General features: G+C 30.9%; 1 protein-coding gene across 8 annotated transcripts in view; it reads right to left on the bottom strand.

The window, feature by feature from the left end:
• Positions 1–13,022, bottom strand: part of Spag16 (sperm associated antigen 16) — an 872,559-nt gene that overhangs the window by 216,216 nt on the left and 643,321 nt on the right. For all 8 annotated transcript variants that reach the window (XM_040294874.2, XM_040294876.2, XM_040294878.2 and 5 more), the window contains one exon: positions 2,521–2,647. In XM_040294874.2, the coding sequence (XP_040150808.1) occupies positions 2,521–2,647 (127 nt within the window). The remainder of the gene's footprint in view (positions 1–2,520; positions 2,648–13,022) is intronic.

Raw genomic sequence — 13,022 nt, 5'->3', positions numbered from 1 at the left:
ATTGAGGACTACTGTACAGAAGCACAGATTTCTCATTATTCAACGAGAAAAGCCTTATGACACTAATTTCTCAAGCACATAGAATTAAAACTAATTATCTCATGTTCCTTGAAGAAGCGGTCAAAAGGATGGGAAGGTCAGGTTGAAATTTTATTCCCTTAGACCAACAAAGCATTTTTATTAGCAAGGGCTCTAGTTTACACTCTTTGTCTTTTGTTTCTTATTGTTCCACCCTTGATCTTCTGCACTTTCCATAATATTATCATATTACCAGGAATGCAATAGTCATGGAGAGAAAAAATACATTTATTGTACCAAGAATTTTAACATTGTATTGGCAGAAGATGGATACTGATATTTATTTAAAATCATGTTTGTTTGACTATACAATGAACTTTCCAGCTGGCTAACAAGGTCAGTAAAAAGCCAGTGACAAGATATTTAATAATGACAATAAAATAGACAGCTATTTTAGTGGCAAAGTATCTCAAAACAGCTTTTAACATTTATTATTAGAAAGATCAACCAAAAGTTTTAAAACTTCAGAGTTCAGTTTCAAAGGCATGAATAGTTAAGTGCTTGCTCAAGATAATAAGAAAGGATTTAGGGATGTGAGATGCTTATGAGAACCAAATTAAATTTAGAGCTATGATGTTGGTGTAGATTTCCATGTCAGAAAATATAAATTACGTATTAATAACCTTTCACAGTATAAAGTAAAATTATTATAGTTAGGATCTCTTATTTTGTACAGTGTTTTCTTTTTGAATTCTGGCAGACCATAAATATCCTAATGTCAAGAATGTTTCTAAAACTTTTTTAAAGGAGCTCTGTTAGTCATTTTTTTTTTGTTGTTGTTACTGTGACAAAAATTCCAAATAAGAACAACTTAGGAAAGGAAAAACTTATTTTGATTCATGGTTTCAGAAGTTCTGTCCATGATTAGCTGATTGCATTGCTCTGGGCCCAAAGTGAAACAGTCATCATGCAGAAGAGTGTGGCAGAGGAAGGTTACTGCCCATGGCAGTGAGAAGCAGAGAGGAGCCAGGGGAACAAGATGAAACACCCCGAGACCTACTTCCTCCAGCCATGCTCAGTTACCAATCCTTTTAAATTATTAATTCATCCAATGTGTTAATTCAATGATTAGATTACATATCTCATAATCCTGTCATTTTAGCCATGAACATTTCTGTCCCAGAAGCTTGTTGGGAAACACTTTATGCCCAAGAATAACAGGAACCATTGTTGTTAGGTTGGCTTTATACTGATTTACAATGAGAACACAGCTTCAGTTTTTTAAATATTTTTTTTAGTTGTAGAAGGACACAATATGTTTATTTATTTTTATGTTGTGCTGAGAATCGTACTAGTACCCTCACACATGCAAGGCAAGCACTCTACCACTGAGCACAACCTCAGGCACATAGCTTCAATTTTAAGAAAAAAATTACCATTTTCTAAATTTCAGATGTGTGATGACACTATCATGCAACTAGTCCCAAGAGATATACAGCAATTATCTTATAACTAGAATTATACTTTTTTTGTTGTTGTTGCTTTATTTTTATGTGGTCCTGAGGACTGAACTCAGTGCTTCACACATGCTAGGTAAGCGCTCTACCCTGAGCCACAACCCAGCCCAACATAGAATACTTTTTAAAATAAAATTATTTCCTCCATATAAATTCTTTTTTACGTTTCCAAAATTGAAGTTTTGCCATCTCTAAAATTTTGATCTTTACATACATGAAAAAAGTACCTCATAAGTACATCTCACTCCATATATTTGTAAGTTGGTAATTAATATATCAGATAAAGTAAAGTTATCTCAAAGAATTTAAAAAATTCTGAACACTTAAAAAAGTTTAAAACTTATATCACACTAGCAAAAGATATTCTTTATTTAGCAAAAGCTTTCATTAAAGATAGAGATGCAATTGTATTATCTGATTGATAATGTTTATATCAGTGCAGAAAAATGTTTCACATAATCATATAACAATGTTATAGAATGCTAAGCACATAATTTCAATAATCAGATAAATATACTTTTCAAATTAAAAGTAAAATCTGGACAACATGTAACAATTTATTAAATTTTATGACTAAAATATTGCATTTAAAATGTTTCAAGTTTATTTTTACCAAACTTTTGTTCTTCTCTATTTTCAGTTATTTTTGCTTCAGAAAACCCCATGTGCTTACCTTGGATGGTGATTCCACGGGATGTGGGCTCTATGGTCATATGTGACAGCAAACCTGTGTCATCTATATTAACACACACGTTTCCCATCCTGTTTCTTTCTTTAACTATATGATTAATATAATTCTCCATAATATAATATTTGATATGTAACTTGGATCAAATGTAATATATTGTAATTTATTTTAATATAATGTTAAGAGCAAAGTTACATACGAAGAAATAAAAGAAAATTTAAGAGGAAGCAAAATAGTTTCAGAACAAATACTAACATTTTCAGTTTGGTTACAAAAGGTAAAGCAAAACTATCCTACCTGATGAATCGAAGTTCACCTCATTGCCAGCACTTGGTCCAACATCAATGGATACAATTGGTAAGAGTTTCCGAAAGTCCCACAGTTTTATAACCCCGCAAGCATCACAGGATGCTATCATGTGACCCTTCAAAATATAAAATAAACAAAAAAGTACATACATGGAGAAAATATCTATAAATATATATAGTAGACCACAGACAAGAGATGAAACCCTATACTAAATTTTAGAAGATAATATTTTCAGGAAGGTCTCATCATTATTTTAATTATATGAGAAAAAGTAAAAAATATCCATACACTTGTGTAATTTGTCTACATATTTTATATACATATATATATATACACACACACATATATCATGTATCATACAAACAATATATTTGAAAAATAAAAACTACAAACATGAAAAATTACCTCTTAAGTACATCTCACTCCATATATTTGTAAGTAGCTAGCACTGGTAATTTATATATTAGATAAGATTTAAACAGAGGTTGGAAGAGAAATGGACACAGTGTGCCACAGTTGATGACAGGATGACTAAAGCCAGGTGAAATGGACTATAATTAAACTGTGCCCGTTTTGGTCTGTTAGACAAAATTCACAGTAGGGATATTTGTGCTTGTTTGGACAACATATGGTAGAATGAGAAAGGAGGTACTTGAATAAAGGGAGACAAAACAGAAGGAAGAGTGGATGTATTGAAGTGTAATGGAAGTGAGGAAGGGTATTTTCCAGTGTAGTGGAAGCAATTGAGGCTCAATGTTTTGGGGCTACGGGCTGTCTATGCTTTTCCTGCTCCCTGTCAGGAGGTATTCATTAAGCATCCACCTCTTATCAGTAGCCAGGCAAACATTGATGAGTAAGAGGGATTTTGCTCTCCAGCACCTCATAATCTATATCAGTCAACATTCCATCATTAATTTCCTTGCTCATTCACAAATGGAATGAGTATCGGCTATATCAGAATCATCATTAATGTTTACCATAAGTCAATACTCTGTTTTCAATTTAATTTACAGTTTCCCTTTCAACTCCAGCTTAATTTTTTAACTGTCATGTCAAAGAATGTCCTCTCATTTTCTTTCTAAATTTTAAAAAATGTTAAAAACTATTAACTTTTTATCATACAATTATTGTTATTATTGCTTTGATCTAGCTCACTTTTTTCTCATTCCATTCCTGAATTCTTTCTATAAAAATTGCACATCCTGTATTTCAGTTCAAGTGGACATTTTGGTTTTCCCTAAACATCCAGTAATGCAATGAATGCCATTAGTTTTAAAATTCTATAACTGCTGTCACTAGCAAAGTAATACAAACGGCCTTGTCCCCAATCTAATAAATGAGATGCTTAATCTTTTTTATGACTTAAAAGGAACATAGAGAACTTGGAATGTTTTCAAATATGTAAACATGTATTGTAAGAATTGTGAGGAATCAGTGAATTTTATTTCAGAAAAGAAAAGAATAAGTCTCTATATTAGCAGGGAATATTAATGTTATAAATTAGAAAAAAACTTTTCCAAATATAAAGGCTTTCAATCATCTTTAGAAGTTACAAAATGGAAACACTGTTCAATTTTGAGGACAGTGTAGATAAGTTTTAATCAGAACTTAATTTGGATGCACCTTTTACCAAAGATAAGTTATTGACTCAATGTGCTTAATTTGTCTGCCATCTCTGAATTAGGGATCATCCTAAAGTATCCTTTATTCCACTGAATATTAAAATTTGAGGAGTACACAAAAAATAAAAAAATAGTTTTGTCATGTTAAGTGAAAATAAATACTAAAATAGTTTAAATATTTTTGTGTTTAATAATGAAATTTTGGCTGTTTCCTAATGATCAGTTGAATAGTTCAATAATATTAAAGTAACTCAATATTTATTAAATGCTTTTAATAAACCAAGCACTATATTAATAAGAGTAGATACTAATTTAAAAATTCTTTTGAACAACTAATAGCATATTAGTCAGAATTTTCCATTGCCCTGACAAAATATGCATTATGTAAAATGAATATAATAATACATATTTTATATATAATAACTTACTGAGTGATAGACATCAGTTTGTATTTAGATACAATAACTGAAGGATATTTAGTAATGAAAAACCATGGTTATACTAAGCAGGTGGAGCAGAGAGATGGCCTATAGCAGGCTTTGGAGCATTATACAGTTCAACAAAAAAATATTTGTTGAACTGATGAATTACTCAATGCTTCCTCAAAACTTAAACCTAAACATTTTATTTAGTCTGAGTCCCCCAATAACAGTCTTAGGGTAAATGTCAATTCTAACTCTGATGGTTCTGAATCACTTACAAAAAAGAAAATGCTGAAAGGGGTAGAGAATACAGAACTCCAAACTTGGAATATCCTCAAGACCCAGTATCCCTCCACCTCCCATTTCAGGCAATCTGGAGGGTCATCTGCCAACCTCCCTCCCTAGGACAAAACAACAAACTGAAGTGCTAATCTGAACTGCATGGTGTGAGTCTGGAGGAGCCTGGAGGTGGAGAGATGTGGGAAAGGGATTAGTTGATGGACTGGGAGAAAATCATTGTATTTAGAACATATGTAAGAAAGCAGAGAGAGCTACAGTGAGGTGCTTACCCTAGACTAAGAAAGATTTTAAAGAAAATGTTTTTTAAAGATAGGTGGGACTGCATGATGATTTTAAAGAGAGTGAAGATTCAAGAGCTTTGGGAGCCTCTCTAAAATATAGTTCTGGTTGTGTTACTGGTACTGGCACTCATGCTGAGGAGGGGAAGGTCCTAAGGGTGGCTGAGTAGACAACTCTCAAAGAAGTCCAAGTTCAGGTCTGTGGCTGTTTACAATGCTTGACTCCCCAGCACCCAGCATAGTTCCTGTTTCATGTTAGTCCTCAATTTTGAATATAAAACCGGAATGGGAATAAGGAAATAGAGAGTAATCAATGTTGACTGTATATAATTCGAAGCATTTTGTTCAAAAATATGGAAATGTTAGATGAGCTGAAACTCAGAAAAAATTTTTTAACAAAAGACTCTAAGGAGATAATCAATGCAAGTGAAACTTAGCAAAGTGAACAAAGGTTAAAGATGTTGCCACCCTGACTACCCCTGTTAAGCCTCCCATCACCAAAACAGATGCTTATAATGGGAAAAGTCACACAGACATGAAGTTACCTAAAGAGTAGAAGAACACAGACCAAACTGGCTTCACCTAGGCTGAAGAAATATATTATAGGAAAATTTAACTATACATAGCAAGGATCACAAGTGTGTTCATCTTTTAAAACTTTTACTATTACTTCTGAAACTTAAATCAAATTTATAATAAAAATTAACACAGTACTATTTCTAAATAAAAATGAACATAAGTGAAATTTATAATGACAATCTAACATAGGAGAAATAAGCCTAATGCTACTGTGGATTCAGAAAACTTCTTTTATGCAAACCTGATACCAACTGCTTTGCCAGGAGACAGGTGAACTGAACTTCTATCTCTCTGCACAGAGGTTTCTAGCATATTTATATATTGTAAAACAAAGAAAGCAAAGGAGAAAAATGGAATGGTAATGGGGTAATTTATAATTTAAGTGGATTATAATTAAAATTTCAGTAAATAATAATTAAAAGGCCATTTTAACAAACCAATCATATTCTTAATATAGAACATGTTATGGCTTTATATAATTTTTAAAGCAGATTTTACAAAGTTGGATATTAACATAAGATTTGGGGTTAAGGGTCTATTTTTCAGAGAGGTTAAGAAATGTCATATATTCATATCATCTTCTAAAAGAAAGTTCTTATAGTATTGAATTACATGTTTGGAAGTTATAAAGAGGTTATCAAATGAAAAATACAGGTGCAATTTAATTATTATTTGAAACTTCATCCTGATGAGTCAGTTGTGTCAGCTAAGTATTTTCTAGATTCAACTCACTAGGTTACACACACACACACACACACACACACACACATACATATTCATGTTTTATATGTGTGTGTGTATGTGTGTGTGTGTATATATATATATATATATATATATATATATATATAATATGCATATTCCTTATGTAACTTTATACTTTTCTTTTTACCCATCTTCTTTTGGAAAGACAACTTATAGAACATCTAAATAAATAAAATATTTTTAGAACTCTCATATTGCTTCCTTTCTGCAAAATTTCTTCAAGGTTAAACAGCAGGATAAATGTGTATAAAATGTTCTTTTCTCAAAGAGTTATACCATTCATGAGGGAAAAAAATAAATGAATGACCATATATCAACTATGCACCTAAGAATGGTATAAGGTCTGTAAGTTCAATATATATATATATATATATATATATATGGAAGCAGACCTGTAAGATAACAGAGATTAAAAGCTTTTTTTTTTCAGATGGGAGATAAAAGCCAACTCACTATTAAAATCATGGGCAGTGGAAAGTTTGCTGACAAAATGATACTGACTGAGGTTGTTGGCTGATGCTGTTTGAAGCTCCATTTTCATGAAGCTATACGTTTAAAGAGTCTGGTGGTAATATGCAGTCTCACAACTGGACCTAAATGAGGTTATATACTCAGATCTGGATCTGTGGATTCAACATCAGAGAGGAGATTTTTTTGAATCATAAATGGAAAACCTGTCCTAGGAGATCCTGGGGTTACTGGCATGGGAGACCTAGAGACCTGGGAGAGGAAATTGCTTCAGTGCCGTTATTATGAAAGGGTAAATACAAATAGAGAGCAAAAGGGAGAGAAGGGAGAAAAAGAGAGTCAGTTCTTTTAATCGCTGAAAAGAAACTAACACTTCTATAACAGGTAAAGAGATTTAAAACTAGCAAACAGACAAAAATTGAAAGATGAAATTAGTCTGGGAAGATTAAAATTATGAAAGACTGAAAAATATTATAAATTAGCATAAGAGTCTCAAGGATTTTAATGAGGAGCTAATTCTCATCCAAGAAATGAAAATTTAACAAAAATAGTCTAAAATGACTTCAGAAAACCAATAGCAATGAAAAGTCAGTCATTGAAGGAAAACATTTCAATTGATAGGATGTCCTCTAATCTGAAGAAGATGAAAATAGAGTTAATGAACTCAGATTATAATCTGGCAGATTCTACTGGGACATGGATATAAAAAGATGAAAGCAGGTAACCATTAAGAGATTTGAAAGTAAAGGTGGAGTTGAGTTTGAATATTTGTCTAAAAAGCATAGCAAAAAATGGTAATGGAGAGAGAAGCAGAGAGCAGTATTTGAAGGCATGATAACTGAGACTTTTCTAGAATTCAAGAAAGATATAACATAATTTTTCCTCATTACTCATGGTGCATTAGTTCCAGGGTCCCCTACAGATGCCAAATCAGCAGATGTTCAAGGCCTTTGTATAAAATGGCATATTTTGTTTTTGTTATATAACCTTTTTACATTCCCTCATATACTTTATCTCTAGATTATTCATAATACCTAATATAAAATATAACTGCTATGTAAATAAGTGTTAGGTTGTATTATTTAGAGAGCAATGACCAGAAAAAAAATGTCATACTATTAAGTGGAAGGGCAAATTTTTCCTCAAATCTTTTTTTATCTGTTGTTGGCTGAATCCATGGATGTGGAATGCAGAGGTACAAGGTCAACTTTATTAAGAATAAAATTACGCTCCAAGTATTGACCTTGAGGCATAAAAATAAACCCCACATATACATTTTAGTGAAAAATCTGATTATTATGAAGAAAAATCTACCCATGAGTAAAAGATGACAGATTATCTATAAAAGAAAGACATTTTGATTTATAACCAAAAAATAGATGTTAGAACCCATGAAATAATGTTCACATTGTATGGGAAAATAAAACAACCTAAAGGTTGTATGCCTAGCTAAGAATCACAGGATTTATGCATTTTCAAACCCTTAAAACCTAAAATGTTTAAATATTCATACCTCATGGAAAGAACCTTAATGTTTGTATTTAACCTCAAAGGGTGAAATATCCTAAAGATAGCATATGTCAGAAGACAGTGAGGAACACAAATAATGAAAGTCCAAAAATTTTTTAAAATCAAAGTTAATTATTGACTATAAGAGAGAAAATCCCATTGTAAACCCTCTTAACTTTATTCTTAAACAAAGTTAGGAAATAAAAAGAAGAAAAAAAGAAGATAAACAGAAAACACAATAGAATTGTAATAATAATAGCTGTTAGTATATAATAAAATGCATATGTGCACAAATGGGATATATTAACAATTAAAATTAAGAAATTCAACTGGTTTAAAAAATACAACTATGTTCAATTTATGGGAAAAACATTAAAACAAGCAACAACAGTAGCAAAATCAAAATACTCAGAGAAAAATAAAGAAATTAAATTACTAAATATATATTTAATAGGAAGCTGGTAGATAATATCAGTACCTGTAAAGATAAAATTTAAATAAAAAATAGTAACTACAGCTAATTACTAGATAGTAATAAAAGAGACACTATCAATAAGATGCAACTGATACAGTTTTATAATTATAAATAAAGTTTCAAACTATAAAGGTATCCATAACTATAAATAAAAATTACCATTTTTCCAAAAAAAGGGAGAAAGATTATTGCATCAGAATAATGGCACCCCACCAAAAAATATGAATAAAATAAAAAACAAGGGTATATAAGATTCAAAAATAAAAAACCAAAAACTTGATCTAAAATAAAAACCAGTGTTTTAAATATATTAAAAAGTACAGACCATAAAATAATTCTCAAGGAATAGCAAAGAAGAAATGTTATAAGGGCTACAGTTTCATATAATGATGCAATTAAATTAAAAATTCAAAATTATAATTTGTTTTAAACAATGAAAGATGAAAGAGAAAATCACAATGTAAATTATATGTTTAGAATTAATCAAAATGAATGAATTAATATTAACTGTGTTGAATAAGCTGAGCCATCATTAAAAAATTTATAATTCTATATGCATTTTAAGAATATAAATTTAAAATAAATATATAAAATATTCAATTGAAGACAGTTGAATAAAGAGAAAAATGTAGCAAGAACTAATTAACTGTGATAGAAATTCATGAAGAAACCAAATTAAAATAAGTTAATAAAAATAATAAAGAAAAGGTGAACAAAAGAAAAGTTGCTCTTTGAAAATAATATATTGATAGACAAATTGAAGGGTTTTGTCAAAAGGAGATACAGAAATTTTTATAAAGAAAAAATAAATAATTAAGCAACAAACAGCAACAAACTTTGGAAAGATTATCATAAATAAAACGAGAGGAAAAAAAACTCAAGAAGAAAAGCACTAGGCCAATAGAAAAATTGCTCTTTAAATAAGAACTAGACAAAAGAAGGACTAACACATGAGATTCTTTTTTATAGACCCTAGTAATATAACAGTCTTCTGCTTTATTTATTGGAAATATGTTCAAACCCCCAGTGGAAGCCTAAAATCTCAGAGAATTGAACCCTAAGGTACTATGATTTTACCTATCTATACATATCTATGATAAAGTTTAATTTATTAGTCACAGTAAGAGATTAACAAAATAGAATAATTGTTAACAACTTCCTCATATTTCTCAAACTAATGTTGAGAAACATAAGCTCTTCTGATTAAATGTATAATTTAAATCTACAAATATAATATTATTCTAATGTTCAGGTAGAGAACAATGAATAAACTGATCAGATAAAAATCTTTCAGAAAGTATGGTGGTATTTTTGTTTTGACTTCAGCCTAATACCAGTAGCAGCAGTCACCTGCCCCATCTGCAGCTTAGCTTTGTGAGCCAATGAAGACTTTAATTTTGCTTAAATTAGTTTAAGTTTGGAGTTTCAATTAAAACATGTCCTATTTTTTTCTATCAAATTAGAATTTTTTAATGATAACATTGCTATTGTTAAGGGTACAAAACAAGCCCACTTATATCCCTTGTGGGTACACTAATTAATAGTTTAACAGTTTTTATTGCAATGAAATATTCTCAATGCTATTCGTAGTATTAATTCATTATGTGCAAAACATTATTCAGATGAAGAAAAATGGCTAAAAAGGTAACACAAATTTCCTAAAATTACTTGGATAAAATGATTTCGAGTGAGAATTTGACTACATGTTTAGTTGACTTCAGAGTCAAAGATTTTATCCACCGTAATTCAATTTGTTTCTGGAAATTAATACAACATATCACAAATGTTAAAAATATTAAAGATATGCCCTCACTAGAATACATTTAAGTGGTAAATAATTCATAAATGTTTGCCATATATAAATATTCCTTATACATTTTTTTTTGTACTGGGGATTGAACTCAGGGGCATTTGACCACTGAGCCACATCCCCAGCCCTATTTTGTATTTTATTTAGAGTCTCACCGAGTAGCTCAGCACCTCGGTTTTTCTGAGGCTGACTTTGAACTCATGATCCTCCTGCCTGGGATTATAGGTGTGCACCACCGCATCTGGCTCATTTTTTTAAGGTAGGTAAAATATAAGAAGATAATTATCAATATATAATATATATACACACACACATATATATATATATAAAATAATAATATGTAACTATAAAATTAACCTGCTATTTCAATTTTTATTATGGCATTGCCAAAGGTTACTAATGGCAGGGGAAAACAAATATGTAGATCAATTTAAAAAGCAGCAAAAAAATATTGTCTATATGATACAAAAATAAAAGCATATATTGAAAACAAGATGCAGGAATTAAATCTGAATTGATATGTTTAGGTAGTAGGATGATTAATTTTAACTTGTTCTTTTTAAATTAAAAAATCAGAATTTTTGGATTTGGCATATAATAATTTTATAATCATAAGATATTTTTAACATATAGCTAATGAAATCAGAACATCATACAGAATACCTGCCAAGTGACATCATTTTCATTTCCTAAGGTTCTCCTCTATAAAATGGACAAGAACAAGGGGTCATCAAGCAAATGGCAGACACATTAGGCCCTAGAAAACATCAGCTGCTTCAATATATGAAGGTAATGACCTGCAACTTGGTATTAAGGTATAACTATAATAAAATGTTTAGGCTCATTAGGAGGAAAATTAGTACTTCAAACATTTTTAGTACTGATACATTAGCATGTCTCTTAGGACAGGCCTATGCAGCATTAAGCAATAGCTCATTGCACCATTTCCCTGATACTGATGACACAAATAAGGCAAAGAAATTGTGGAATTAAAATGGAAAGGGAAGGTAAAGTTTGGTAATGTTCAAGGAGTTCAAGGATAAAGAAGAAGGAAATACATAAAGCTCTGGAAAGAAGAGGATAAAATCGCTGTTTCAGATAGACTTCTTTCCTATCAATCTATTAGGCATTACTAAATGTTGTATCACTAATCATGCCCCCTGGATATAGGGTTTGGAAATCTCAAAATAATGACTTAGCAGCTGAAGTACATAACGTAGAAACTACATATTCACATGATTTACTTTATGCAAATTAAAAGTGATATATGTGTTATTTAATTCTTCATCTCTGCTGTTAGATGCTTATACTACCCCATTTTATAAATGAGAAAATCAAGGCTTAAAATGTTATACAACTTTCTCCAAATCATTTACTTCATGAAACTGACTCAGGATTTAATCACTGGCAATCTGACTTAAATGCCCAAGCTTTTGCTTTCTTAATAAGGAACATATTCTGCATGCCTTGATGTACATGCTTGGGGAATGAGAGCTAATGAAGTGTCATTTAAGTGCCTAAAAGGCATTCTCTTTAAGGTAGATCATGCCAAAATAGCTAATCCAATTTAGAGAATATCAACAAGTGTGAATTAACAAAGAATAAATTGAGCAAACTGGTATTTAACTTTATAAGGCAAAAAAAGTGACAAGAATTTGAAAATATGTACATAAAGGAACAAGCAATTTTTGAGTTCTGTTGTGTCCCTCTCTTGGGACCAGGAGGAAGAGCTCTAAGAGATATAGACCCTCAATAACCTTATGGTGATCTGTAGAGAGAGAAATAATCTGGCAACTACAATGTAAGTAAGAATTAAATGCTAGCGGTAAGTAAAGGGGTATTTAGAGCACAACTTAAAATATATACAATAAGACAGTGGGATCTAAGAAGTATCCTCTGGGAGTGTAGCCCAGGGCTGGGTTCATTGGGGGATATAGCTTCTGCCAAGTGACATCATTTTCTATCATAGTCATAATCTATATTAGATAGATTAAGACTATGAACAAACAGTAAAGAGAAGGAAGAAGGGCATCATTTGTGTTGAAAATGGCACACTGTTAGAACACAATAGCAGAAATGAACATATTACTCCATTGAAAATGTGGTAAATTTAAGAGGACTTTAACAATGTACAGAAAGTCTGAGATTTTGACGTTTACACTGATGAAAGTGAAGTTTCTATATGTTGTAAAAATGTTGTCATGCCTTTTGGACATAAATATGGATATGTTAAACAGAACTTGGAAAGCCAGTGGTAGTCTCTGA

The sequence above is a fragment of the Ictidomys tridecemlineatus genome, chromosome 7 (assembly GCF_052094955.1).
Source record: "Ictidomys tridecemlineatus isolate mIctTri1 chromosome 7, mIctTri1.hap1, whole genome shotgun sequence".
Taxonomy (NCBI): Eukaryota; Metazoa; Chordata; class Mammalia; order Rodentia; family Sciuridae; genus Ictidomys; species Ictidomys tridecemlineatus.
The sequence above is the reverse complement of the archived record's forward strand: the minus strand, read 5'-3'. Positions and strand labels throughout refer to the sequence as shown.